Source organism: Furipterus horrens, unplaced genomic scaffold (assembly GCF_987537825.1).
Source record: "Furipterus horrens unplaced genomic scaffold, mFurHor1.1.pri manual_scaffold_3, whole genome shotgun sequence".
Lineage (NCBI taxonomy): Eukaryota > Metazoa > Chordata > Mammalia > Chiroptera > Furipteridae > Furipterus > Furipterus horrens.
The window spans coordinates 24,988,347-25,012,476 of NW_028327173.1; the positions used below are offsets into that span (position 1 = coordinate 24,988,347).

The 24,130-nt window shown below is 42.7% G+C and overlaps 2 protein-coding genes across 5 annotated transcripts in view; both read right to left on the bottom strand.

Moving 5' to 3' along the window:
* The window catches only part of MTF1 (metal regulatory transcription factor 1), a 40,882-nt gene extending 38,158 nt beyond the window's left edge, over nt 1-2,724 (bottom strand). For both annotated transcript variants that reach the window (XM_090269144.1, XM_090269143.1), the window contains exons 1-2: nt 2,664-2,724; nt 639-1,100 (exon numbers count right to left, since the gene is read on the bottom strand). In XM_090269144.1, the coding sequence (XP_090125270.1) occupies nt 639-1,046 (408 nt within the window). In that variant the 5' untranslated portion in view covers nt 1,047-1,100; nt 2,664-2,724. The remainder of the gene's footprint in view (nt 1-638; nt 1,101-2,663) is intronic.
* Nucleotides 2,725-3,808: 1,084 nt separating this feature from the next.
* INPP5B (inositol polyphosphate-5-phosphatase B) overlaps nt 3,809-24,130 on the bottom strand; it is a 46,059-nt gene continuing 25,737 nt past the window's right edge. For all 3 annotated transcript variants that reach the window (XM_090269149.1, XM_090269151.1, XM_090269150.1), the window contains 17 exons: nt 23,201-23,297; nt 21,375-21,542; nt 20,452-20,553; nt 19,425-19,539; nt 18,959-19,075; nt 18,134-18,321; nt 16,457-16,568; nt 14,398-14,507; nt 13,486-13,621; nt 11,376-11,486; nt 10,279-10,441; nt 9,220-9,455; nt 8,031-8,144; nt 6,727-6,820; nt 6,308-6,435; nt 4,917-5,028; nt 3,809-4,670 (listed from right to left, as the gene is read on the bottom strand). In XM_090269149.1, the coding sequence (XP_090125275.1) occupies nt 4,561-4,670; nt 4,917-5,028; nt 6,308-6,435; nt 6,727-6,820; nt 8,031-8,144; nt 9,220-9,455; nt 10,279-10,441; nt 11,376-11,486; nt 13,486-13,621; nt 14,398-14,507; nt 16,457-16,568; nt 18,134-18,321; nt 18,959-19,075; nt 19,425-19,539; nt 20,452-20,553; nt 21,375-21,542; nt 23,201-23,297 (2,213 nt within the window). In that variant the 3' untranslated portion in view covers nt 3,809-4,560. The remainder of the gene's footprint in view (nt 4,671-4,916; nt 5,029-6,307; nt 6,436-6,726; nt 6,821-8,030; nt 8,145-9,219; nt 9,456-10,278; nt 10,442-11,375; nt 11,487-13,485; nt 13,622-14,397; nt 14,508-16,456; nt 16,569-18,133; nt 18,322-18,958; nt 19,076-19,424; nt 19,540-20,451; nt 20,554-21,374; nt 21,543-23,200; nt 23,298-24,130) is intronic.

Sequence of the window (24,130 nt, forward strand, 5' to 3'; positions counted from 1 at the left end):
TGATTTACAACATTTTTCTAGTTGACTTTCAATTAGCTCCTGGATAATGTATATTACTACCTTTAAACCACATCTTTTATTCTAATAATCACTACTAGTATAATGCTTTACAGTTTTGTTTTCAAAGCATTGTGACATGCATTACCTTACTCACATTAGCTAAATATAAGCATGAAAACTTATTTTAGATAATCTGCTCTCATAGTATCTCTTGCCTGAGTTTCTTAGTAAGGAAAGCTAGCCTTTATTACTCATTAAACATTCACTAAAAAAAGCATATTCCAAGAGATACTCATCTCCAAAACAAATTATTTACATACATCCCAGAGATAAGCCAAATCTAGTCATTTCAGAATCAGAAATATAAACTGACCTTAGTGAAATTTCTATTTTACTTAAGACTGGGGTAGGAAAATATGGAAAGTAATAATTTAGTTTGTCCAAATTTCTATGTAGCCTTATGAATGAAAAATTCCAGAAAGCAGTCACAACAAAATGTAAAGCATATGTATTATTGACAAGCAATGTTATTGTAGGTCCTAATTCCAGGGACTCCGTTACATCGCCAGCTAAAATTGCCAACGAGCTGTGTAACGACATCCCAGCCAAACTGAGCCCTCACCCGCTGCTTTACTTACTTCTTTACGTTTCGTTTCTGGACATTCCGACTGCAGAGTGAGGGTTGCACCTTCGATATTTCTTGGCATGGGCGTGGAACCAGGGTTTATTGTTAAATGAATCTGATCTGGTGAGATAATGTGTTGCACATAACCCTGGGACATTGCTTCATGATCTATAAGATGAAAGCCCTCTTCACCCCCCACTAGAAAAGGCAAGTGTTCTCCACACTGTCCATCGTCATCTTCATCCTCCAAAGTGCCCGGGTCCTGCTCAATAAGAACAGTTGTCCTATCATAAACAGTTCCAGATGAGGAAGGCACCAGTCCGTTTCTATCCACAAACCTGAGCATCTTGTCATCGGGGGTCAGGTCATCTTCCTCTGCCTCAAAGTAGATGATGTTGTTGTCTGGACTGTGTTCCCCCATGGTTCAATTGTGCTCAGCCCAATTGTGAGAAATAATGGAAAGGTAATGACCTGTCTGCAATAGAACAAAGCCAGAGTTAGAGCCATCCCACAGGACCTTGGGACCTTCTCAGTGACGACAGGGCTATTTTTTTCTCTCATTTCAAGAGCAGGTCAAAGTAAATAAAAATTCGTCTTCTCTGGGAATAAAAACTTTTTAAGTTTTACTTTGAAACCATTAAGTCATTTTTAAAGTAATGCCTTTTTAAAAAATTGAAGTAATAAATAGCAGTTCACAAGACCTTCCAAATGTGCTTTACTGCCAAACAATTTGAAGGCTGGTTAAAATAATTACAGGGGATCAAGGGGCAACAAGTCTGAGATGCTATAGATCTTAAAAGCAGTACAGTCTACAGTGGAAGGAGCAGAATTTGGAAGGCAGGGTCACCTGCCTACAAATTCCATCTTTGCCACTTATTACTTGGGGAAATTTTCTGTGCCTCATTTTTATTATGCCTAAGGTGGGACTGGTAACTCCTGTTCTCTCAAAGTTCTTAGGCAGAATGAAAGAGAGAATGTACATCAAAGCAATAGTAAAGGAAACAAGTGTGAATTCATTTCTCCTTCCCAGAACAGATGTTTGAGCTTCTGAGTAGAGGAGCTGATCCCTAATCAGGCATATCTAATGAAAACCATTTTATCTGTTTATCTCCTAAAACAATCTGGTCTCCAGCAGAAGCCACACTTACAGTGTGCTCTCTGCAGTGAGAGAATGATGAGTCTTATTTTTGTTTCTAGTGTCCCTAGGACAGTACACTGGCCCTAGGACTTCAGAAGTCAGCTAAATGAATGAAAGACCTACAGATACACTCCCTTGGGAAGACATGCCCTCTTGGGAAAAATACATTTGAAGCTTTCTTGTTTTGGAGTATGGATTCATTTACCTGCCAACACCGAGGTTCTACAAATGTGGGTTTGGCAGGCAGAACAGAGAATTTAAAAAGAACCACATCACTCTTAGTTTTCAGCTTGGGTTTGCATTGTATCTTTCCCTCCTGCTCCGCACTAGAAAGTGAACGTTCTACGTAGTGGGGCGGCTAGACGGAGAGATGGTTACCACAGACAGGCCAAGGGATCGGATCTGGGAAGAACCCTCCCGACCCCTTGCTCTGGCTTACGCAACCCGGGAGATGCACATTTCGCTGCGTCTGTGAGGAGAGGAGCACCCGGGCCCTCCCTGGGCTGCCCAGGCACAATCCGCGGCAACGTGGAGACCAACTGTCCGAAACAAGCAAGACCAGGAGGTTTGAGGATGGCAAACGAGGAGTACAAACAGAGAACTCCTGAGAGGAGGCTGGGAAAAGAACATGCCTGGGACAGTTCCCAGCCTGGGCTACACAGAAATATCGGCAGACAGGCTGGGGGGCTCCCAGCAAGCGAAGAGGGGCAGGGTCCGTCCGGGTCTCCATGGAAACAGGGGAGGGGGACTGGATACCCATTCCCATGGAAACGGAGGAGGGGTGGGGTCCCTATGGTGACCAGACTGCGGTCTCTACCGGGAAATGCTTCAGGAGGGAGCCTAAGTCCCGCGCCCCAAGGGAAGTCCCCAGCCCAGGACGTGTCTATTTTCGCCTTTTACCTCCGCGGCTCCCGGCAACGGCGGCAGCGGCAGCTTCTCCCCTCCCCAGCGGCACCATGATTGCCCCCACCTTCCCCAAACGTCACTTCCGCTTCCGCTTTCCGGAGGAAGGAGGTGATACCGGTTCCGCCTCTCCCTGGTGCTTCTGGTTGGTTTAGAGGGTGTAGGGGCTGAGTTCGAGCCTCCAATTGGCGAGCGGGAGGGACTGGGCCCTCGGAGACGTAGACGGGCGGTTAGTTAAACCCGGCGCAGGCAAGCGCATGTCGCGTCTGTCGCCTTCTGGGAGTCGGCGCGACACGGAAAGGGGATCGAAACCCTGAATTAGTCCAAAATAGGCTCGGTCCGGCTTCGGCTGCCCTCCTTCGCAATGGCAGCTGAGCAACAACCGCAACGGAAAGGACCACAGTCATCCAAAGTCAGGCTGGGACCCTCCCGCCATTTCTCTGTGGCCCCAGCTTCCCCTCATCACCCATCGGAGTTAACATATAGGCAGGAGGGTCCGAGAAAGGAAAACTGAACCCAAGCGGCAGGACTAGGGAGTATCCCAAGCCCAGCCAGAACTCGCCTCCGCCTCTTGCCCGTCTCATACGCTCTCATAAGTGCAGTTTCCTCCCATTCCTGCCCAGCTGTCTGTCCAAACTGATCTCCCCTGCCGATTGTCTGCTCCGAAGAGGACTCGCGCCGGACCCAGTGCACGCCACCTACTGGCCATTCCCTTTCTTTAACCGTTCACATTGTCATCCCACTGGCCGGTAACTATTGTAAATTACACCTTTACATTTCTTTTGAGTAGTGGTGTTCCGGGCCCCAAGAAACGATTTTGATGGTGCTTTCATTAGACTCATGTCTTTTATAAATCCCTGGAAGATCTAGCTGTTAGAACCTCCCAGCCACCGCCTGCTTTTCCCCTAACCTACTATGGAATATTCAAAGTGCAACAACCCCCCGACACTGTGTAAATTAGGGATCAAGGGGTTCAGGCCATGCCTGTACCATCTCTTAATTGAAAACTGTGAATAGTGACTCTATCCACCATACGCCAGGCAAATATCTCTTTGGCCCCTGACAAGCTGCCCCAATGGTTAAGCTGCAAAGGTTCAGCTCCAGAGAGCTGCCATCTCTTGAGATAAAAACATACAAACAACCACTGTTAAAAATACATTTATCATTAAAATATATTACACATATGAGAGAGGGGATGCATCATATACAGTTTGGAGGACTTGCTGACCGCCAAAAAATCCCACTTGTTTAACCAGAACCCCAATTTCTTCAGTATTTTCATTTTCAAGCCACTGTTTTGACCTCAGAGGCTGAGTGGCCAGCCCCAGGATTGTTCTGCCACACCTGAGTAAGAAAGGGGATAGGGTCTGCAGATGCATGTATACACAGGTCCTTAGAGTGCTGGACATGTCTGAGGTGGCTGTGGCCTGTTTATCCAGCAGCTGCCACTTGCATTCTTGCTGTCCAACTCATTCTTTCTTCAGTTCCAAAGTGTGTTCAAATATCTGATCGTGGGGAGCTCAGCCCAGGCTACAAGGGAAGGCTTTGACTATACCCTGGAGGCAAGCTGAGTGAGCACAGGAAGTACAGTTATTTAAACATTTCTAAAATTTTTTAAAAAAATAGATATCTATCTGTGTTAAGTTAACTAAAGTTGAACAGTGAGTGTCAGTTTTATTGTGGTGGATTTCTCCTCAAGTCCTCACAACTCACAGCAGCACTGAGTATGACAGCCATAGCAGGGGGAAATGGCCTGGGCTCAGGAAACAAGCTGTTGCCACTCTGGCTTTCAAGTGGCCTCACAGCCTTTTAAGGCCACTCTGGAACTGAAACAGGTGGGGCTGGAAATTGGCTGCCTGAGGTGAAATAGGAGAAGGGACAGAGAAGCTCAGGGTCAGTTGCAGAGGAACTGGTGAACAAATTCTTGAGCCTTCTTCTTCTCTGCCATTTCAAGCTTTTGGTGACCAGCTGGGTTTCGAAGCAGTAAGCTGCCAAATATGCTAGCTGCATGAAAAAATACAGAAAACAAATGATTCAGCAAAAGAAGGTACTAATTCTTTGTGTTATTAGGAGTGGGGAAGGGTGCCCAAAAGCAAATTTTCTGCTTTAAAAACTATTTCAGGGTAAGCTGTACCCCAAGTTTGAGATTTTAGTTTTATTACAGTGGATTTAAGACCTTCCTCAACCACATTTCTCATAATGGGTCTCTCAGTTTGCAGAGATGCTTTCCACAGACACTGGGCTGCTCACCTAGAATATTATGATCCAAATGATTTTCTTTTGAATTTTTCAGCAATTCTTGCAAAAATGCCATCAAGTAGTAGAAGACATTTTTGTGGAATGTGGGGAGAGTAGAAATGACCTGAAAGAGGAAGAATTGAGATTTGTTTTTTCATTCATTCAAATATTTATCAAGTGTCTGCTATATTCCAGGAACTGAGTACACGATCCAAGTACATTAGTAAAACTGTGCACAGAAAACCTTGATTACTTACCATTTGGCACAAGTGCCAAAAGAGAAGCACAGATCAAGATCAAGTGCTACATGAATTTTAAGTGCTCTCCAAAGACTTAAGGCAGTGGTTCTCAACCTTTCTAATGCCGCGACCCTTTAATACAGTTCCTCATGTTGTGGTGATCCCCAACCATAACTAAAGCATAGTAATTAATCACAAAAACAATATGTAATTATATATGTGTTTTCTGATGGTCTTAGGTGACCCCTGTGAAAGGGTCATTCGACCCCCAAAGGGGTCGCGACCCACAGGTTGAGAACCGCTGACTTAAGGGGACAGAAGACATTTTAGTTGGGTCTTTAATATAAGACAAGATTGAACTTGCAGAGGTAAGGACTAGGGCTTTTAGGGCAAAAGAAAGTGTAAAGGGAAGAGAAGGAAAAGAGTGAGGTAAGATAGAACACATTGTGAGAAGTCACTGTTGGCAGGAGCATAACTGAACAGGTGCTAAGCCTGGACAGGATCAGGCTAGAATTCAATGAGTACTCCAGCTTATCTGCGTATCAGAATCAGTTAGGAAGATGTACAAATATATTCCAAAAGAGATTTTGATTCTGTGGATGGGGCGGGGGGGGGGGGGGGTTGAGGCTCTAGGATCTGTAATATTAGGTTTTCTAGATGATTCTGCTATGGCCTGTTATATACGTGAGCAAGTAGAGTAGATCATAGAAAGTCCTGAATATTTAAGATCATTAATTGGCAATGGAAAGCCAAGTATGATCTTTGACCAACAGTAACCTGATGAGAGCTTTAGAACACAATCTAATGGCAGTATACAAAACAAACCTCAGCAGAAGAAGCGCCTGAATGCAAGGCCTTGAACCAAGGAAAGTGGAACAAAAGTGGAAGAAAAAAGATGGGTGATAGATCAAGGTGAACTGGGCATGTGGGAGGTGAGAAGCAGAGGAGTCAGAAATGACTTAAGTTTCTGGGTTGAGTCACTGCAATTAAGCATGATGCCACTGAAAGAAAAGGACACAAGAGGAAAAACAGGTTTGGAAAGGATACAGGAGCTGAGTTTCTAAGACAATGCACATGACGGGCTGTGACCATTCTTTTCCTTCAGGCCCCACAGAGCCTGGGGGCTACAACATGCGTATGCTGATACTCAATGCTTCCTCTCACCTGCTTACTTGCTGTGTAGTTGCCAGAACACTCCAAACAGTTATGGTAGGCGCTGTAACAGATGACGGGCTCTGGCAGGCTCTCCAGGAACAGCAGCAAGGCTTCAGCTACAGAATGATTGCTAATGGCTTTTGGCCCATCGTTAAGGAACAGGTGACGCTGCTGCCCATGGCAAGCACATGCCGAAAGTGCTGCCTGCCTGATAGCATGACGGGGCCAAGCTGGTGGTCAGCTTAGTTGGGCCCTCCTGAGCCCCTACTATAATGTCTGCTTAAAGTTGTAAAATTTTCTCTATGCAAACTTTAAGTAAGAAAAACATGATAGCTCAGGACACAATATCTCGTTTTGAGCCTTAAAATATTATTCTTTCCTTTTACTCACCTCTCTTACACACACACACATACAGACACAAAGGATACAACAGATATCGAGAGTATCAATCATTCCAGTATCCAAACAGTCCCTGATTTGCTCAAATTCTGACCGCAGGCCTGGCTGTTGAAATAGATCTTCCTGTGAAAGGGAAGAAAGTCACAAAGTAATTATATTCTCAGAAAATCAGCAATGATTTCCTGACCTAGAAATATAACTGCCTGCAAAGAACAAATAGAAGCAGTGTAGTGAAGCCTTTGAGTCACCCTGGGAGACAATCTTATTTAGGCTGGTGTGGCTAATTCATCTTGCAGGCCTTCCCACGTATGCTCCCACAATAGGTCTTTAGACTGATAAGACATCTATTATAAAACTATGGGTAGGGCATACTATACACAACAGTAAGATCCAATATAAGGGAAAACTTAAAAGTAGCTATGTTTCCTGAAGTATTATAGAGGGATTAAGCAGAAAAAGAAACCTCTGAAGGAATGATATCATTTCTAAGATGAAGAAAACTAAGACAGCTCAGTGCTTTATGAAAACTAGATTATGGCAATAAAGGTCTTTCCAGTAGTGCTAGGGGACTTCATAGTCATTTATTTTATAAAATGACATAATGCCAAAATGTGACTTCTATAGCCAGACTCACTGGATTCCAGTTCCAATCCTGCCCATCTATCAGCTCTAGGACCTTGACCAAGTTATTTAACCTTTCTGAGAATTAAATGAGACGATGCTGTAAAACACTTAGGACATGGTTTGGAGCATTCTAACATTATAAATGTGAAGGAAAAAAGTGAAAAGAGAATATCATAAGGATATATGTTGCTCTGTCTCCCTGGGACCTATATAAATGAATCAGTGAAACTGGCCAATCTGATCTCAGGAAACTTGCCTAAGTCACTCTAGAAATCAGACCTCCTGACTCATGGCCTGGGAATTCCATCTGGTCTCCTGCCTCTGTCTGGCTTGACAAGTTAGTCCCTCCCATTCCCAGAAGCTCAGAAAAGTTCCTCAAAAGGATAAAAGGCTAAGAGCCGGAGAAGTCTCCAGATGGCTTTCTACCTGGGCGACCCCAGAGGCCAGAGGAGGGAACAAACTGTGCTGGGAGGGCCATCCTAGGCAAGGCTGTTTCCCCTGGGGGTCATCAAGTGCTCTCTGTAATATCACCCTCTCACAAAGGCATGAAACATGAACCTAGTTATCCCTCATTCACTCCCTGAGGGAAGAACAGCTTTCCACAGGCTCTCTGGAGTAAAAGCTTCTTACGCCAGAAGTTGCTGGGACTGATGCCGTTTCTCAAGGCAGCCTGGCCTCAGTCAGGTCTGACTGCACAACCATCACCCACCTGTTGGACAGCATTTCGGTACAGGTAATCAACCATCATCCAGAGCTCTTTGGGGATTTTCAGGGGTTCTTCCGACTGGTTGCTATCATCTTCAGTCCAGAGTGGCCTCAGAGTCTGAAAAGAAGTAAAAAGCATAAGAAGCCCCACCAATGGAACTGGCGCCAGGCTGGCTTCAGGACAATGCACGAAGTGGGGACAAGGAACCCATGGAAGGAGGGAAGCATCTCAATGCCCCTAAGCAAACATTCCACAGTCAAAAATGAAATCAGGCGGCACAAAGTACAAAGGTGATTTTTGAGAATTGGAAGTGGATTATAGCAAGAAGTGTTAATGCATCCGGTGAAATATGCATCAACTTCTTGGGGAAAAAAACGTGCCTATGACATTTCACTGTCAGAACTAAAAAGACAGTGTGGCCCAGTGAAAAAAAGAGCACAGATCTGGGAGTCCAAAACCTGAATCCAACGTCCACCGTTAACTTGCCATGTTACCTGTGACAAGTCACTCTCCCTATGAGGCCTCTGTTTTTATCTATATAGTGGAGAGGATGGTGTTCAAGAGTACCTAAATAAAAAATGCATGGGTGGCAGGAGCATATGTATTACCATAAAGCTGCTCCAAATTAGTCCCCTTGTATTAGAATTGTCTCCATAGGAGCCTCTGATATCTCAGAAAATTTAGTTTGGGATGATATACTACCAAGTGATGATTAAAACCAAAAAAAAAAAAAAACAAAAAAACAAAAGATCAAGGGCCAGGGAACCTTCATTACCACCATACCCATGGCTGAGTTTCTCTAATGCACTACATATGAATGACTGAAAAGCATGGCTACAATATTTTGCAGCTTTCCCCATCAAGTGGTGGAGTCTCTTGCTGCCCCTGGAATCTTGGCTGGCTTCAACATCTGCCACCATCTGATTACAACTTCACAAATGAGCCTAAGCAAGACCAGCAAAAGAGATAACATGGGAAACTCACAGAGTCAGGAGAAGCAATAACTTGTTGCTTTCAACCATTACAGTTTCAGGGTGGTTTGTTACACAGCGATATGTAACTGACACAGTAAGCCAGCTCTAGGGAGGCTGAAGAATTCTCAGGTCCCTGGGAAGGTAGGCATAGGACTATGTTGTCTGACTGGCTTGGTGGCTACACAGTACTAGATGTTTTCTTGTGGCATATAACTCACCAGCTCTCTAATAGTTTCAAGAGGCAGGTCCAAGATTGGCTCCCTCATGTAACACAATGTATGGATGGGAGCTCCGAAACAGCTGGGCAAGTAGTTCCCAGACACAGACAAAAAGTAATCTTTCCCCCTGTCCAAGTGCAAAACGAGAATGTCCTCAATTTTGTCTTCACCCGAGTTGAGCTTTGTAGCCATGGTCTTATTTACAAATAGCTCCAGTTCAATCTCAATGGAAGAATCTGAAAAAAGATTTAAAAAGTAACGTTGGCTGGTGGGAGGCCAAGAGAAAAGGGGGAATGCAGATGGAGGGAAAAGAGTCAGGACTAAAGGGCTACGGAAAGAAAATAAGAGGAAATAAGAGTCAACCAACAAGTATTTACGTGCTCAGCACTCAGGAGACACATGAACTGAGTTCATAGTCCAAGTGGAAATATGGAAACAACCAAAAGCATGTGAACAGGCAACTGCTACGAAATTCAAGTTCTAAGTAGCAGAGCTCAAACTAGAAATCATTAATATACTAAGAAGGCATGGATCAAAGAGCTTGCCCTGAGCAAGGTCAGATGAAGACACCTGATCCAGTAGAAAATATAATGAAACTATCAGCCTACAAATTGTCCACAAAACAGGCTTAATTCCTCTGCCACACAGCACAACGTGGAATGCAAAGGACAAGTTACAGGGCCAGGTATAATTTTTGGATTACCACCACATTGTTTTTCCCCACAAGAGCAGATACCTGGGGGCTGATTATGGTGAGGCAGTGTGTGAAATGTTTCTTTTAACAGGAGCTCCTGAATCACAACAATCTCAGGTTTTCTCTTTCTGTGAAATTATGGAACCAATACATGACTGAGAATGCTCCTGAAGCAGAACTCATGCTCCTCACTATTTTATATTTTATTTATGGGTGATTAATCCACAGGACTTTTAAAAAGTTACAGGCAAACAACAAAACACTTAGAAACAAACAAACAAAAAAATTATATCTAGAAAATGAGCAAAGATAGGGTAGAGTGTCCCCCAAACTAGTAACCAGGAACCTGGAAACAGAGGCCTTACCAGGCAGGAGGAACCCTCTGCTGGGGTTGACATTCAGCCACTGCTTACAGTAAGACTCTTCATCAGGCTTGTTGATGAATTCAAACTGACAGGGTACTTGTCCATTATGAATTGTAAAGGATTCCACTTGCAATTGCATGTACTTCACATCCTGAAAACAGAACTGGGAACAAGCCCGGGACCTGTCAGACCAGTGCCCTCTTCTTGGCAAACTGTCCAGACACCCAACTGGGAAATCCTTGCCCTTTCTGGAAATAAAATGAAGAACCACCTCTTTCAAATCATGTTTCTGCTCTAAGTATTTACCTGCGAGGCTACGACTACCACTAAAGACCAGTTGTCTATGTTTAACCCAGAAACCCCAAAACTCAAAAAACTCACGTTGTTTTATAAATAAATTTCCTGAAGTAACCAAAGTTTACATCTTGTATACCCAAAAACCATTTCCAAAACACCCTTCACCAATTCCACGCCAAACATGAAGACCAAGCTTATCCTTCCAAGTAGCTGGACATCTAATATATTAAAAATACTCTCAGCACAAATCTTCATTTGATTGACTTTTTGGTATTGTCCATTCTGAGTGATCTATGCTGTGGCTCTTTAATGAAAAACTGTTAGCCCTAACTCCACTTCTCCCACTGCCCACTGCTTTTCTCTACTGCCTTCCCTACCATCAGCTCATGCACACCCAAGAACTTCAGACTCAATTTAATTTCAAAGCAAAGCATCAGTAGGAAGACAAACACAATGAAAGAACACTCACCAATCTTACTAAAATCAAACAAAACCCATTTTGGATCACCTATGCCATTATTTAACTCATAGATGGCCCATGTGTGGGTGAAATCTATGAGCCACAAAAGGTTAAAGGCTTCTGGTTTAGAAGGTCAGGAGATGAATATAATCTAAACCAACAGCCCCTCTCTTCTCAGCTAGCGTCATCAGCCTCACTTTGCCTAGAAGCAGCCTATCAAGAAAGACTAGAGTCCAGTAGTCTGATGGGTACCTCCTGGAATTCTGAGCCCTAGTAGATGAGACTTAAGCTATATGAATAGAAGAGCCCAATGCTGACATTCTTAGTGTCTCCTTCCTACCTCTCGCTTGGAGAGGGACACAGAAGGAATGTTGGCATTCTCCAGCTTATCCAGGGAGCGAACAATCTCCTCCAGAGTCTTCCGGTAAAGCTCTTCATTTATAACCCTCACCTGGAAGGGAACATCAGAGACTGAGTGCCATGACTTGTGCACATTTCATCTTTTTCAGTACACAGGACATTACCAGCATTGGGAAGCACACAGCCATACAGGGAGTAGAGACTAAACAGAGTTAATTAACAAAAAACCCAAAAACAACAGAACTAGAAGGGTGTCGCAGAGGCAGAAAGAAGATGTGGAGTGCAAGCCTGATTGATGATTCACCAGGTCTCATGACCAGGCAGAGAGATGCTCAGTGCCTAGCTCTACTTTGCTTGCTGCTGCCAAAGGGCCTACAGCAAGAAACTTTTCCAGAACTTTGGTTTAAAGCAGCATTTCTTTAAAACAAAACAAAACAAAACAACAACAACAACGCATTTCTCAAGCTTTTTAAACCTGTGCTCCACCAACCAAGATTTTGTCAGGTTTTCGCGTCTATATTCTGAATTATAAATGCATTTTTGTCACTTTCCAATAATAAAACTTTAATTATAATATTCATTAGGTTTTTTTTTTTCAAACCACCCACAGCCTCATGGATGCCAATATGCTTCTACTGGCACCCTTTTGAATTGATAATACTATAAAGAAGCATGGAAGTCACTGAAGAAGAGATAGAAATAGGGAATAAATGAAAAGATGTTCAACTTCACTAGTAACCAGGGAAATGTAATCTAAAATAATAAAATATCTTTTTCTTTTGGCTCACTGTGTTGGTAGAAATTTAAAAGATTGCTAAAACCCAGTATTAGCCAGGCTGTGGGATAATAAGCTCATACATGGTTAGCAAAAATGAAAAATGGTAAAACTGTTGGGAGGATAACTTAGCAAAATCTAATACATTTAAAATACATTTTTCATTTAACCACTAATTTCACCTCTAGGAATTTCATTCTATAGAAACTCACACTGGTACACAAAAATATATGTGAAAGGTGATCACTATAGCACTGTATATAATAGCAAAACTTTGGAAACAACTTAAATGAGCATCATTATATACATTGTAGCTCATCCATACTTTGGAATATATTACAGCCTTTAAAAATAATAAGGAGGAAGCCCTGACTGGTGTGGCTCAGTGGATTGAGCATCGGCCTGCGAACCAAGTGTTGCTAGTTTGATTCCCAGTCAGGGCACATGCCTGGGTTGCACGCCAGGTCACCAGTTGGGGGCGCATGAGAGGCAACCACACATTGATGTTTCTCTCCCTCTCTCCTTTCCTTCTCTAAAAACAAATAAATAAAATAATTTAAAAAATATATTAAAAAAATAATAATAATAAGGAGGGTCCTGGCCAGTGTGGCTTAGTTGGTTGGAGTGTTGTCCCATAAACCAAAAGGTCACAGATTTGATTCCCAGTCAGGGCACATGCCTGAGTTGTGGGTTCAGTCCCCAGTCAGGGCACGTACAAGAGGCAGCCAATCCATGTTTTTCTCCCTCTCTCTCCCTTTTCACCCCTCTCTTTAAAATCAATAAGCACGTCCTTAGGTGAAGATTAAATAAATAATTTAAAAAATAAAAATAACAAGGGGCCCTGACCGGCGTGGCTCCATTGGCTGGGCATCACCCTGCAAAACAAAAGGTCTCTGGTTGAGAAGGGAAGCTCTACCTTTAGTGTATAAAGATCTCCTAAGACATAGTTGGTGAGGAAGAAAGACGGTCTCTGAACAATATGCATAATATGATCTCCTTTCCAAAAAAGGAAAAACATCTTCTAAAAACATCCTCTATGTTATATATAGAATACTGACACACATTTGTAAATGCATGGAAGAAGGTCCAGAAAAATACAGTCTAAAAAGTAAAGAGGGACTTCCATGTATGTAGAATCATATAGTAGTAGTATGCCAAAGCAATTATGAATTAAATTGAAATTAAAACAACTGTTAAAGAAGCTTCATCACATTCAAGGGAGGAAGAGGACACCAGGAGGACACAAGTGGCCTTGGTTGTGAGAACCTATTATTCCCTACGAAACAATTACAACAAGCACCAGCGGCCCACCTACCCCAATGTCAAACACTGAGCTGACAGGCTTGTGGTCACTGGTCTTGAGGGCCATGTGGCTCTGGTAACTCAGCTGAGTAATGTTCTTCCCTTTCCAGAGGATCCGGTCACACCAGGCAGGAGCTCGACACTTCTCACTGAAATGCAAAGTCCACACTGGGGGCCCTCACAGGCACAGCAGCACCTGCCGCCTGGCCAGCACCCTGTCTCCGCTGGGGAATGACAGGGCAGGGCCTTCCAGGCCACGCAGCCCCATGATTTGACGGGACAGGAGTGATTCAGGCACACCAAGAGATAACATGCATCCTGTGTACCATCCAAAACACTGTTCAGAATGATTCCCTGCTCTTTGGCCTCCTGTGGGGATGAGGTGAGAGTCAGAAGGTAATCTGACAGTAAGTACTCTATGATTCTTAAAAAATGGTGGTTAAAACAGGCTCTGAATCCCTACTGCCCGGGTTCAAATCCTGACTCTACACTTGCCTGCTTGGAAGGCTCTTAAATTTTTCTATGCCTCAGTTCCCTGATCTATAAAATGAGAATATTAAATGAGATAGTACAAGTAAAATGTATCGAATAGGGTGTGGAACACCATAGGCACTAATAAAATATATGAACTACTATACAATGAACAAGTACAAACTAAGTTAGTTGAAATCATCACCCTAAGCACAGCATAAAAGTAAATCAGTCACAAAAATTATTAAGGAACAAAGGAAAAGGCAGTAAAAAAAAAAAAAAAAAAGGTAGGCTGCTTAATGAGCACATACTGAGAGAAAATGTTTAACTAGAGTATAAAAAACATGGGGAAGAAGTCAGGGTAAACCTATCTTCTTTAGGCCCACGAGGGCAGGTGCTTCCCTAAATTTCAGGGTTTCCATTTGCTCGACCCTTGAGGCAACCTCTGACCTACCTGGTGTCCCACTCGCTGGAGCCAGTATCATACTTATAGGTGGGCTGGAATGTGAGCTCGCCTTCTGTGAAGCCTTCAAAGACAGCCTTTGCAGCCATCTGAATGTTTAGCTATACAAAAAGATGGAAGGGAAAAGATCTCAGAATAAAAGTTAAACCTTAAATTAGCAGAGGAAAGGAAACCAATTTGAAATTTGAGCCCTAGCCCAAAGGGATGAGGCCCATGAGAAAGCTCCTCTGTAAGATCTTGAGTTAACTAACTTCTAGGAATAGGAGCAAGCTAACCCTTGCTTGCCTGTTATACAGTCGTTAAGGGTCTTTTATAAGAGTTACCTGCATCCAAGGGGCCTAAGTCCCATCTTACTGAGACATCTCTATGAGGATTCGGTACCAACAGACAGAGTTTTTCCCTTCTAGGTACAAAACACTTCATCTATATAGCACAGTTGTTCCAATTACACAAGAGATAAAACTGCATAGAAAAGAGTCTGGAAAGATAGTCCAAAAAGCAAAGGGGAGCTTCCATGTATGTAGAAATATACCAAACCAATTATGAATTAAATTTAAATTAAATTAAAAACCACTTTTTAAAGAAGCTTGTCCAATTACTTATATGAACTGAAGGAAGCTGTGTGCCTTGGTTTCCCCATTTGTAAATTTTGGATTCATAATAGAATCTGCTTCTCAGTATTGCTGTCAGCTTAGAATAGTGCCTGGCACATTATAATAATAGCTAGCATCCTTCCTAATGCACTAATCCTAGGAGTTCCTTCCAAATCATACTCTCGGCAAGAGAGAAAAAACACAGGTGCTCCCGCCTCTCCACACCCCCAGCAGCCAGCTCGGTACTAAGCGGACTGGTGAAGAACTGCCAGCTCTAATGTAGGAGACAACAGTTGCCAAATTCCCCAAAATGTGAATTCCTAATATAAACTATGAAAGAAAAAACAAACAGGAAATAATAAAAATTGAGGTATTAAGGTAAGCTGATGCTTCCTGAATGAGTATATATAGACCTTAAAACCGTCTGGAAAGCAGAGAACACACAAAACATGTACTATTACTTGAGGAAAGATGAAAAAAGAAGGCAAGAGAAGATGAACATTGAACTCCTGGGAAAATCAAAACGCCATAGTGCAGAATTCAGAGGCAATAAACAGATACTTACAGAATAGAATGGACTGGGTTAATGCTGAAATGGAGGTTAAAGAGAATAAAAGTAATTTACCAATGAAAACAGCTGGAGAGAAAAAAATGGGATAATAAAAAGATTATTCCATAGAGAAAGACATAAAGTTGAGGGTTTTTTTTCCCTTCCTACATCTGATCTGTACCGGGGGGAAATATATAACAGAAAGATTTAGACTAAAAAGAAAAAGGGCCTTAACATTCTGAATAATTCTGACCACTGGAACAGTTTTTAAATCTCCTGAAGAGTAGCCTGAAGAAAGTCAAAGAGAAACTGATTTCTCTTCTCCTGTGGAATGGCTTACGCTCTGAGCCAGAAATGCTAACCCAAACAATGGCAGGAGAAAAGCAGGTTACATAACTGATTCCCATTGGAAGGGAAGAAAGCCACTCAGGAAACAGAGTTGTCACTCACACTGGACAAGTCTGAGGAGGAGAAGGAGAGGGGAACAGGAGGCACATTCAAAAAAATTAGTGAATCATTTAAAATATACCAAGTATTTTATCTATGAGAAGTCTGGTATGCTTTTAGTCTCAACTTGAATGAATAAATGAGCACACGCAAGGCGAAGAGAGAGAGAGAGAGAGAGAGAGAGAGAGAGAGAGAGAGAGAGAGAGAGAGAGAGAGAGAGCAAGAGCGAGAGAGCACGCTCCTGCTCCCAAGGGAGACCAGGCACCTCTAGGGACGAGCCAATGGGGGGTAACTATGGAAGAGGGAAATGCAGGTGAAAGAAAGCCATGGCTGGACATCAGCTTCTCAGGGAAACTCCCCAAGCCAAGGAAGAAGAGGCTGAGAGCTGGGAAGCCAGGCTTTCCTGTGCCCTCGCGGTGTAGGGAGAGCTGCCTGAGAGGGTACAGGTGGCCATCTGTACCTGGTCATGTGCATACAGGGTTTGAAAGGCCTTCTCTTCAATGAGCTTTTTCACTTTTTCCACATCCAGCTCTTCTATCCTGTAGTTGAGGTCCCCCAGCCACAAGATCACACTGTGAGGACAGAGCACAAAGGTCACAGGGTTTAGCAGGGACTTTACCCATCTTATCCAGAGGGCTTCTCACAGAAGGCCCCTGAGCCTCAGTCTCCTGGGAGCTGGGTGGGGAAGTGATGCAGCTGCTCAGGAAATCTTTCTCTCTTGTCATCCCATTTAATACTACATCTTACATGCTGCTTACTCAATTATCTTGGCCCAAGTTCATTATAAACTGCCTTGAGTTCTCCTTGACTATTTTATTCTTGTATAGTTGGAAAGACAGTCTAATAGGATATAAACGCAAGACAATACTTTACTTCATTCCTGGGAAGAGGCAAAAAGATCAAGTATTGGGAGTCTTGTCAATCACCCAAGGACCCCAAACTAGATGATGCCACATCGCCTCTGCCTCCATGCACACTCCAGTCCACAAAACACACTCTCAGCCTTTGTTTCTAGACCCGAGTTCCTTCGAAACAAAGCTCAACCTTTACAGGAGAGTCTGCGTTTAACCGCCACCATAGCATCATCGGGTGGCTCTTTCTGCAGAGTGTGACAGGTGTTTCGTGACACCTGATGCTTTGGGGAAGAAGATAACTGAATGCTCCTAGATGACACTGCACACCCCGTAAAGTCCAATACTTCTCTGTCAGAAGCCAAGCACCAAGTCACTGGAGAATCTGCACAGCAGTATACGCACCCCAAAATAAAAGTGGACACACTGACATGCAAGTTGCAACCTCACAAACTAGGATGCTGCAGGTTTAGCAGAATGGAAGACACACTCCCTGCTAGGTTCCCTGGAGAAGGAAAGCCATCCTGTCAGCTTCTAGGACACCAGCGAGCTCAAGAGAGTTCCCCCATGGCAGCAGGCAGGATGAGAGGCTTGGCTCTGTACACTCCCTGGCAGACACCACAGCCCCAGTGGCTTCTTCCTCTTTCTAAAAGAAGTGGCACAAGCTTCAAGTGTTACTCGCAAGTCTGAAATTCTAATATCCCTTAAATGTAGACATATAGGAAGTTTTCTGAGATAAGTGAAACGAAGAGGATAGACAAAAATTAGCACAAGATGCTCCTAGCAGCTGCAACTATAGCTTTTTTTTTTAAATTTATTCTTTTAATTGCTGTTCTATTACAGTTGTCCCATTTTCCCCCCATTGCTTTCCCACAACTACAGCTTTATAAAGTTGAGGTATAAAAGACTAAGTGAAGGCAGCCAAATGCAGGCATCCTCAATTACATATGCTACTGGAAAGAAGAGATGTATAAAACCTGGAATTGAGATGCTCACTCTTTGTTGCTCTCCTTGTGATGTTGTATCAAGGCAGACCCACAGTGAAATAAATCTTATATATTTCCCAGGGACAAATGATTTGAGAATAATTCAAGTTCTGCCAGATGGCAAGTTACGACACTAAACGTTTCCAAGGGGCATGGATCCACATGTAGCTGAGAGCTGAGTAGAGTTCCCGCTTCAGCAGTGGGAAGCCTCCCCGCAGTTACTTCCCTAACAAAATAAGAGGGCCCAGAACTCTGCACGTCGGGAGTGGTGACCAGTATGGGGCAGAAGCCCAGACTCACTCGTGCTTGCTGATGGTGAGAGGGGGAAGGCTTGGGTCAACCTGACAAAACTGCATTCGAGAACAAATGTCCTTGTAGTCCTGGTTCCTCTTCTCATACTCTTCTGTGTGGGCTGCCAAGTGAGAGTTCACAACACAGATGCTGGTATTGTGGAGCTGGAACCTGATCGCCACTCCGCCTTTGTTACCCTATGAAAAGGAGCCCAAAGGAATCCAGTTCACACCTTCATCATGTCAGTCGTTTAAACCCGCAAACTTTCAAAATGTTTTAACTAGTCTTCATAATACCCTGTGAGGTAAGTAAAGCAGTGCTATTGCCTGTATTTTATAGGTAAGAAAACAAATCCAAAAGGCAGAATGATTAGCCAGTCTGTGGCAAAGCTGAGTTCACTTTCCACTAAACCACAGGAGAGCCGCATGCTCTCCCTTCTCCACAGAAAGCGGAGCTCTCGCAGTAGAACCTGAAAGCAGGACTTCAATAGCCTCAAGAAGAGGACATTGCACATCCTCATCAGCATTCTTTCTTTTCCTTTCTGACCCAATATAGTTCCTGCAACCAATTTCATGGATTAAATGGGAGGATGAACTAGAGGCGCTCGTGTAGAGCAAACACAGGAGTATGTGCTAGTTGGGCAAATCAGCCAACAATTTTCCACAATATGATTTCTAAATGGTCTGCTCAGTCTAGTCCTGCTTGAGGGTACATTCATCTTGTAATACTAGCATTCTCAAACTGGACACATGCAGTCAAGGTATCATGAGAAGTGGGATCAAAACCTTGGGGATCAAGGCCCTCAGTGTGCCAAACACACCACCAACAACTCACCATCCTCCCCATGATTCCTGTCCCCACAGTCTCAGCTTCCACTTCTGAGACGTGTGCTGCATGTTCCTGCTTGACATATAACAGCAGCATAATGCCAACCAGTCGGATGAGCTTCACCTGGAAAACAGAGCCAAACATTCAAGTCATGGCATTAAACAGAAGTTGAAAACAGGAATAAATATCCCAAAGGAAAAGTGCCCCAAACCAAAGCTGGCTGAGAGTATTAATGTACATCCATCTCCACACTAGGACCCAGGGTGATCACCTGTTAACTCCCTTAGCATGAAACCCAAACAGCCTGCAAGTGCCAAGACTTGATCTTTCCCACCCACAGGTGCCTCTTAGGGAGGACCTAGAGGTGAAAGAGCAGAATAATTAGGACTTGCTTCTGGAAAAAGTGAAAGACTGTCCCAGAATTCCCCAGCGTGGCCACCTAAAATTCAAAGGCTCCTGAATCCTCTCTTACCTTCGCATACTTGGCATCTGGATGAAGGCTCCCTGATACAGCTTTAAACCACTCTTCCTCCTTTGGGGTATCATGGAAGAAAAAGGCCTCCTTACTCAGATCGAGCTCCTGGAACCTATCAGGAGAAGCAAGCAGTCAGAGAGCAGAGAAGGGTAATGTGCAGGATGACATGCTCTCAAGTTGGTTTGGGGGCGTAAATCCTGGCTTTCTGGTTAAACTGCAAGACCCTCGAGAGGAAAGACAAACACTTAAGAGCTGAGGGCCAAAACGCTAAGGAACTTACCAGCGCTTTCATAGGCAGCAGGCCATTTCCCCTCATAATCAGCCTGTGAAGTAGTTGGAAGCATCTGCATCTCACCACTGAGATCACAAGTTCACACAAGCACCAAGCAGCAAATGGGTTCAAACCTAGGTCTACATACAACCAAATCCTAGGCCCTTTCCACTTTATCATACAGGCTTCTTTGCTGCCCCCTCCCCATCAACAACACCCAGTATAGTGGTAGGAGGACAGAAAGTGTGAAACAAAAAGGAATGAGAAATAGGACTTTTTTTTTTTTAAGCTAACCTTCCTTCCCTGGAAAACGATATTTTTGCTTCGTGACCAGCGAAGTGTTGAAATGTCTAAGTAATGCAAGTCAGTTCAAGGTGCAGTGACATTAACAGAGGCTTGTACTAAAAACTCAACGCTAGCATGTAAATCCCAAGCACATCACTTTAAACATGCCAGAGATGTGCTGACCAGGAGGAAGAGTAACAAACAGAGAAGTAGCTGTTATTAAGCATATGTTCATTCTTCAAGTCCTTCACCTGCCGTGGAGGCTCAGGTATATACAGGGAGGGGCAAAAGTAGGTTTACAGTTATGAGTATATGAAGCACAGGGTTTATTCTTGTATTATTATTTATATTAATTATTGTATTATTTCCCATAACAACAACTGTAAACCTGCTTTTACCCACCCCATCCCTTCAACCACAGCTATATGTTTCTGAGAAGGTAAAGGTGACTGGAAGAGAAGCACTCACCCTATACAGTATACATCTGGGGCCTGGATACCATGACTTAGCCAGGGCCGGAGGCATTCTTTGGGGGACTGTCCATTTACATTGTATGTTCCCGCAAAAAACCTGTCGCCAAACACAATCAGTCAGAAGGGCTCTGGAGACAACAGGGGAAAACATTTTATGCTGGTTTCAGTCTCTATGGAGTAGAATTTTAAGACATAAAAATATCACATCTAACCTAGACCAATGACTTCAGTCGATTGTGATATTTGTTGCTTTTGTGATAACTTCAAATCGTACAGACCTGCTCTCTGAACAGTCCTACTTGGGTTTAACAGCTACTAGAGAGCAGTAACCCACAAAATGATCCTTTACCCTGTGCATGCTACAGAAATGAAAAAATGAAAAGTACGTTGGTAATTCCTTTCAGAAGGAAAGCAACAGCAGTATTTACCGTCACTATTTCTATCCCTAGAAGCAATGTTCCTTTGTTCTACGGTCATAGTGCAATAATTTTAAAAGATTGATCAGAATCTTTATTCATTTTACTTTCAGTAATCCTGTCTGAAAAGTTACCAAACACTAACTTCATTTTACTAACTTCAATTTAAATCACTTTCTTCAAAGGCCCAGAATGACCAAGGGTTACACTGATGTCAGGATATTGTTCCTTCTTTTGAATATTCAAATATTTCTGCAACTATCTGCAAGCTGTGCCGCTTCTACTGTAACACACCTACCACAGGGCCTGGCCAGAAAAGACACAGAATTCATGCTGGCTAATGAAGAGTGAAAGGGAGCACTCATTTAGAAAATGATGGGAGAGATTCTGTAGTAGGATCTGCTTTCAAATCCAGGGTATTGGGGACGGGGGGAGGTGCTTACATTACAGAGAGCTAAAGGATCATTTTCCTTTGAAAACAATCTAAGACCCAGTTAGCTACCTGAAGTTCTGGATGTAGGTATAATCCTCTTCTTTCTGCACCAGACGTGATTTCACTATTGTATCTCGCAGTCCGAACTTCTGCATCGACAAAATATGAGCCTTGTCTGCTACTGTGATCGTGGAGGAGCGAACCATGTCAGTCATTTCTGGCCTGGATTTATTCAGTCTAAAAAAAAAAAAGAAAATTTTTTATCATATTTTGATGAGTCCTTCAGGACAAAATATATAAATATAAAACTAAAAGTTTCCATACACAAGCATCTGAGTCACAGAAGACTAAAGGAGGCTAAAGTAAAACTTATTTGCTAAAACCACACTACTTCTATGTGGAATTAAGTAAACATATATGTTGTTGGTTATATAGTACATTGGTCGAGATATTCTGATAATAAATTCAGAGAATCTCAAATATCCGTGAAGATATTCTAATCTAATCCCTTCATTTTTCAAATAAGAAAAAATGAGACCAAGTGTCAATGACTCATTCAGCTGGCTGGTGACAGAGTGCCTCACATAACAGGACTATAATACAATCTAGATCCTTTGACTTGATAATTGTACCATATTTTTATTCCAAAGGAATAATCGTCCTCCCCTAAAGGCAATAAAAATTTGTACCTCATTATTATTTGTATAGTTTTAAGTCATACTAGAAGTTATTCAAATGTCAACTTTAAAGTTAAACAAAATTTGACATGTACTTAACAGAATCATAGTAATAGCTCCAGAAACCTTTTATTAAGGTCATTTAATAAATTAAGATATGTAAAGCATTTGAAGTAATTTCTGACACTAAATGAATGCCATGTAAGTATTTGATATCACTCTTGTTATATACATACAGGGTAGGGTAATAGCAGGTTTACAGTCATGTGTATGTTAAATACAGAGTTTATTCTTATATTATCATTTATTAATTTTGTGTTATTTTCTATATGAATAACTACAAACATACTTTGCTCTACCCTGTATTAAGTCCATGTAAAAGTGTATCTATGTGGCCCTGACCAGGTTGCTCAGTTGGTTGGCGCATCATGCCATACACCAAAAGGCTCTGAGTTTGATCCCCAGTCAGGGTGTGTACAGGAGGCAACCGATCAATGTTTCTCTGTCACATCCATGTCTGTCTGTCCGTCTCTCTCCATTCCTCTGTCTCTAAAATCAATTTTAAAAAACATATCCTCAAATGACAATAAAAAAATGTATCTATGTGTACCAGGAAGGCTCAAAAGTGAATTGAGAATGACAGATCAGGCTACACTTAAAGTTCTTAAGAGCAGAATTAAAATACTGACACAAGTATTATCTTGACCAGAAGATTCTGGCTATGATCAGTAGGGGGAGCTAGAGTACACACTAAACAGGACAGCACAGGAGAAGAAAAGAAAGAAGTAAATAAAAATGGAAAAAAAGACCACTCTTCAGGGTCAGGAAACTCCTAAAAGAATAGGAGGGAGAAATCAAAATGTTTCTAATCTTCTACATTTATTTCTAAGGTAGAGTTAGACTGCCAGTTTCAAATCCTAGATCTGCTACCTGCTAGTTCTAGATCTTGGGTGAGTTCTATAACCTCTCTTCTCATCTGTCCCCTTAGCTGTAAGACAGAAAAGACAATGGTACTTACCTCCGAGGTTAAAATAAGGTAATCAATGTAAGTGCACGGTGCCTGGCATACTCAGTAACTGCTCAATAAATATCTGACATTTCTTAGGCCTGCTACCCTGGGACAACTTATTCAATACATTACACACAGTAATGGTTTCAGTTCTATAATGAGGAAAAGCTCAATCCTGAGAGGTAACAGTGAAGGGAGAGCTGCATTACCTTGTGAGCAAGTTTTCTAGTTTATCGTGACCCCGGGCGCTTTGGTCCACAATGAGGCCTTTCCCATTTGGCTCCAAATCATCCAAGTGAGAACCACCTAAGGGGAGAGAGGAGTTAAAACATACATACACTATAACATACAGGCCACTGCTTCTCCTGTTGTACTAGGAGCTATTGGTAGGCCATATATTGATCAAAAGCATAAGAAAGGCCTCTGTCGATGTCTGGGTGATCCTCCTACAGAGCATACCAAGAGGGGAAAAAATAAGTATTTCATCAGATGTCTTTACAGCTGAAAACAACACTCACAGCGAGTCTGACTCTCTTTTCGTAGGGACAGAGTGCATTACAGAAAGAAGAAAGCTAAGTTATCTGCAAACCTAAGTTCTATCCCCAGCTCTACTTATTGCCCTTTGACTTTGGACAAGTCACCTAACCGAATCTCAGTAATTTGACCTGTCCTGCCTTCCTCACAGATTTATTGTAGAGATCAAATAACTGATATGTGACTAAATGCTCTGAAACCACACAACGTATTATAAAATATAAGATAGTGATCTTAATACAACTTACTGCAAAGGAGACTTCAATTCCAAGCGGGGAAAAGGCAAGCGTTAGTTTTATAAAACTGGAAAGGGCCTAAGTACCCTAGAGAATGAAAAGAGTTTGTCACTGTCAACAAACTGCCTTTGTAAACCAAAGAGCCCAAGGACCTGCAACAAAGAAATATTTGGGGAAAGCTGCTAAAACGAGATAATTAGAAAATGAACAATTAGAAAGTTAATCTGTCAACAGCTTCTCTGCACTTTAAAACCCAGATCTCTTGTCAATAAGGAACAGCATGAAGAGGCCTCAGAGATGCTGCTTCCATACACAAGTTACAGGAGCACCAGAGGCATGAAACATCACTACAGGTTTCGCAATGAGAAC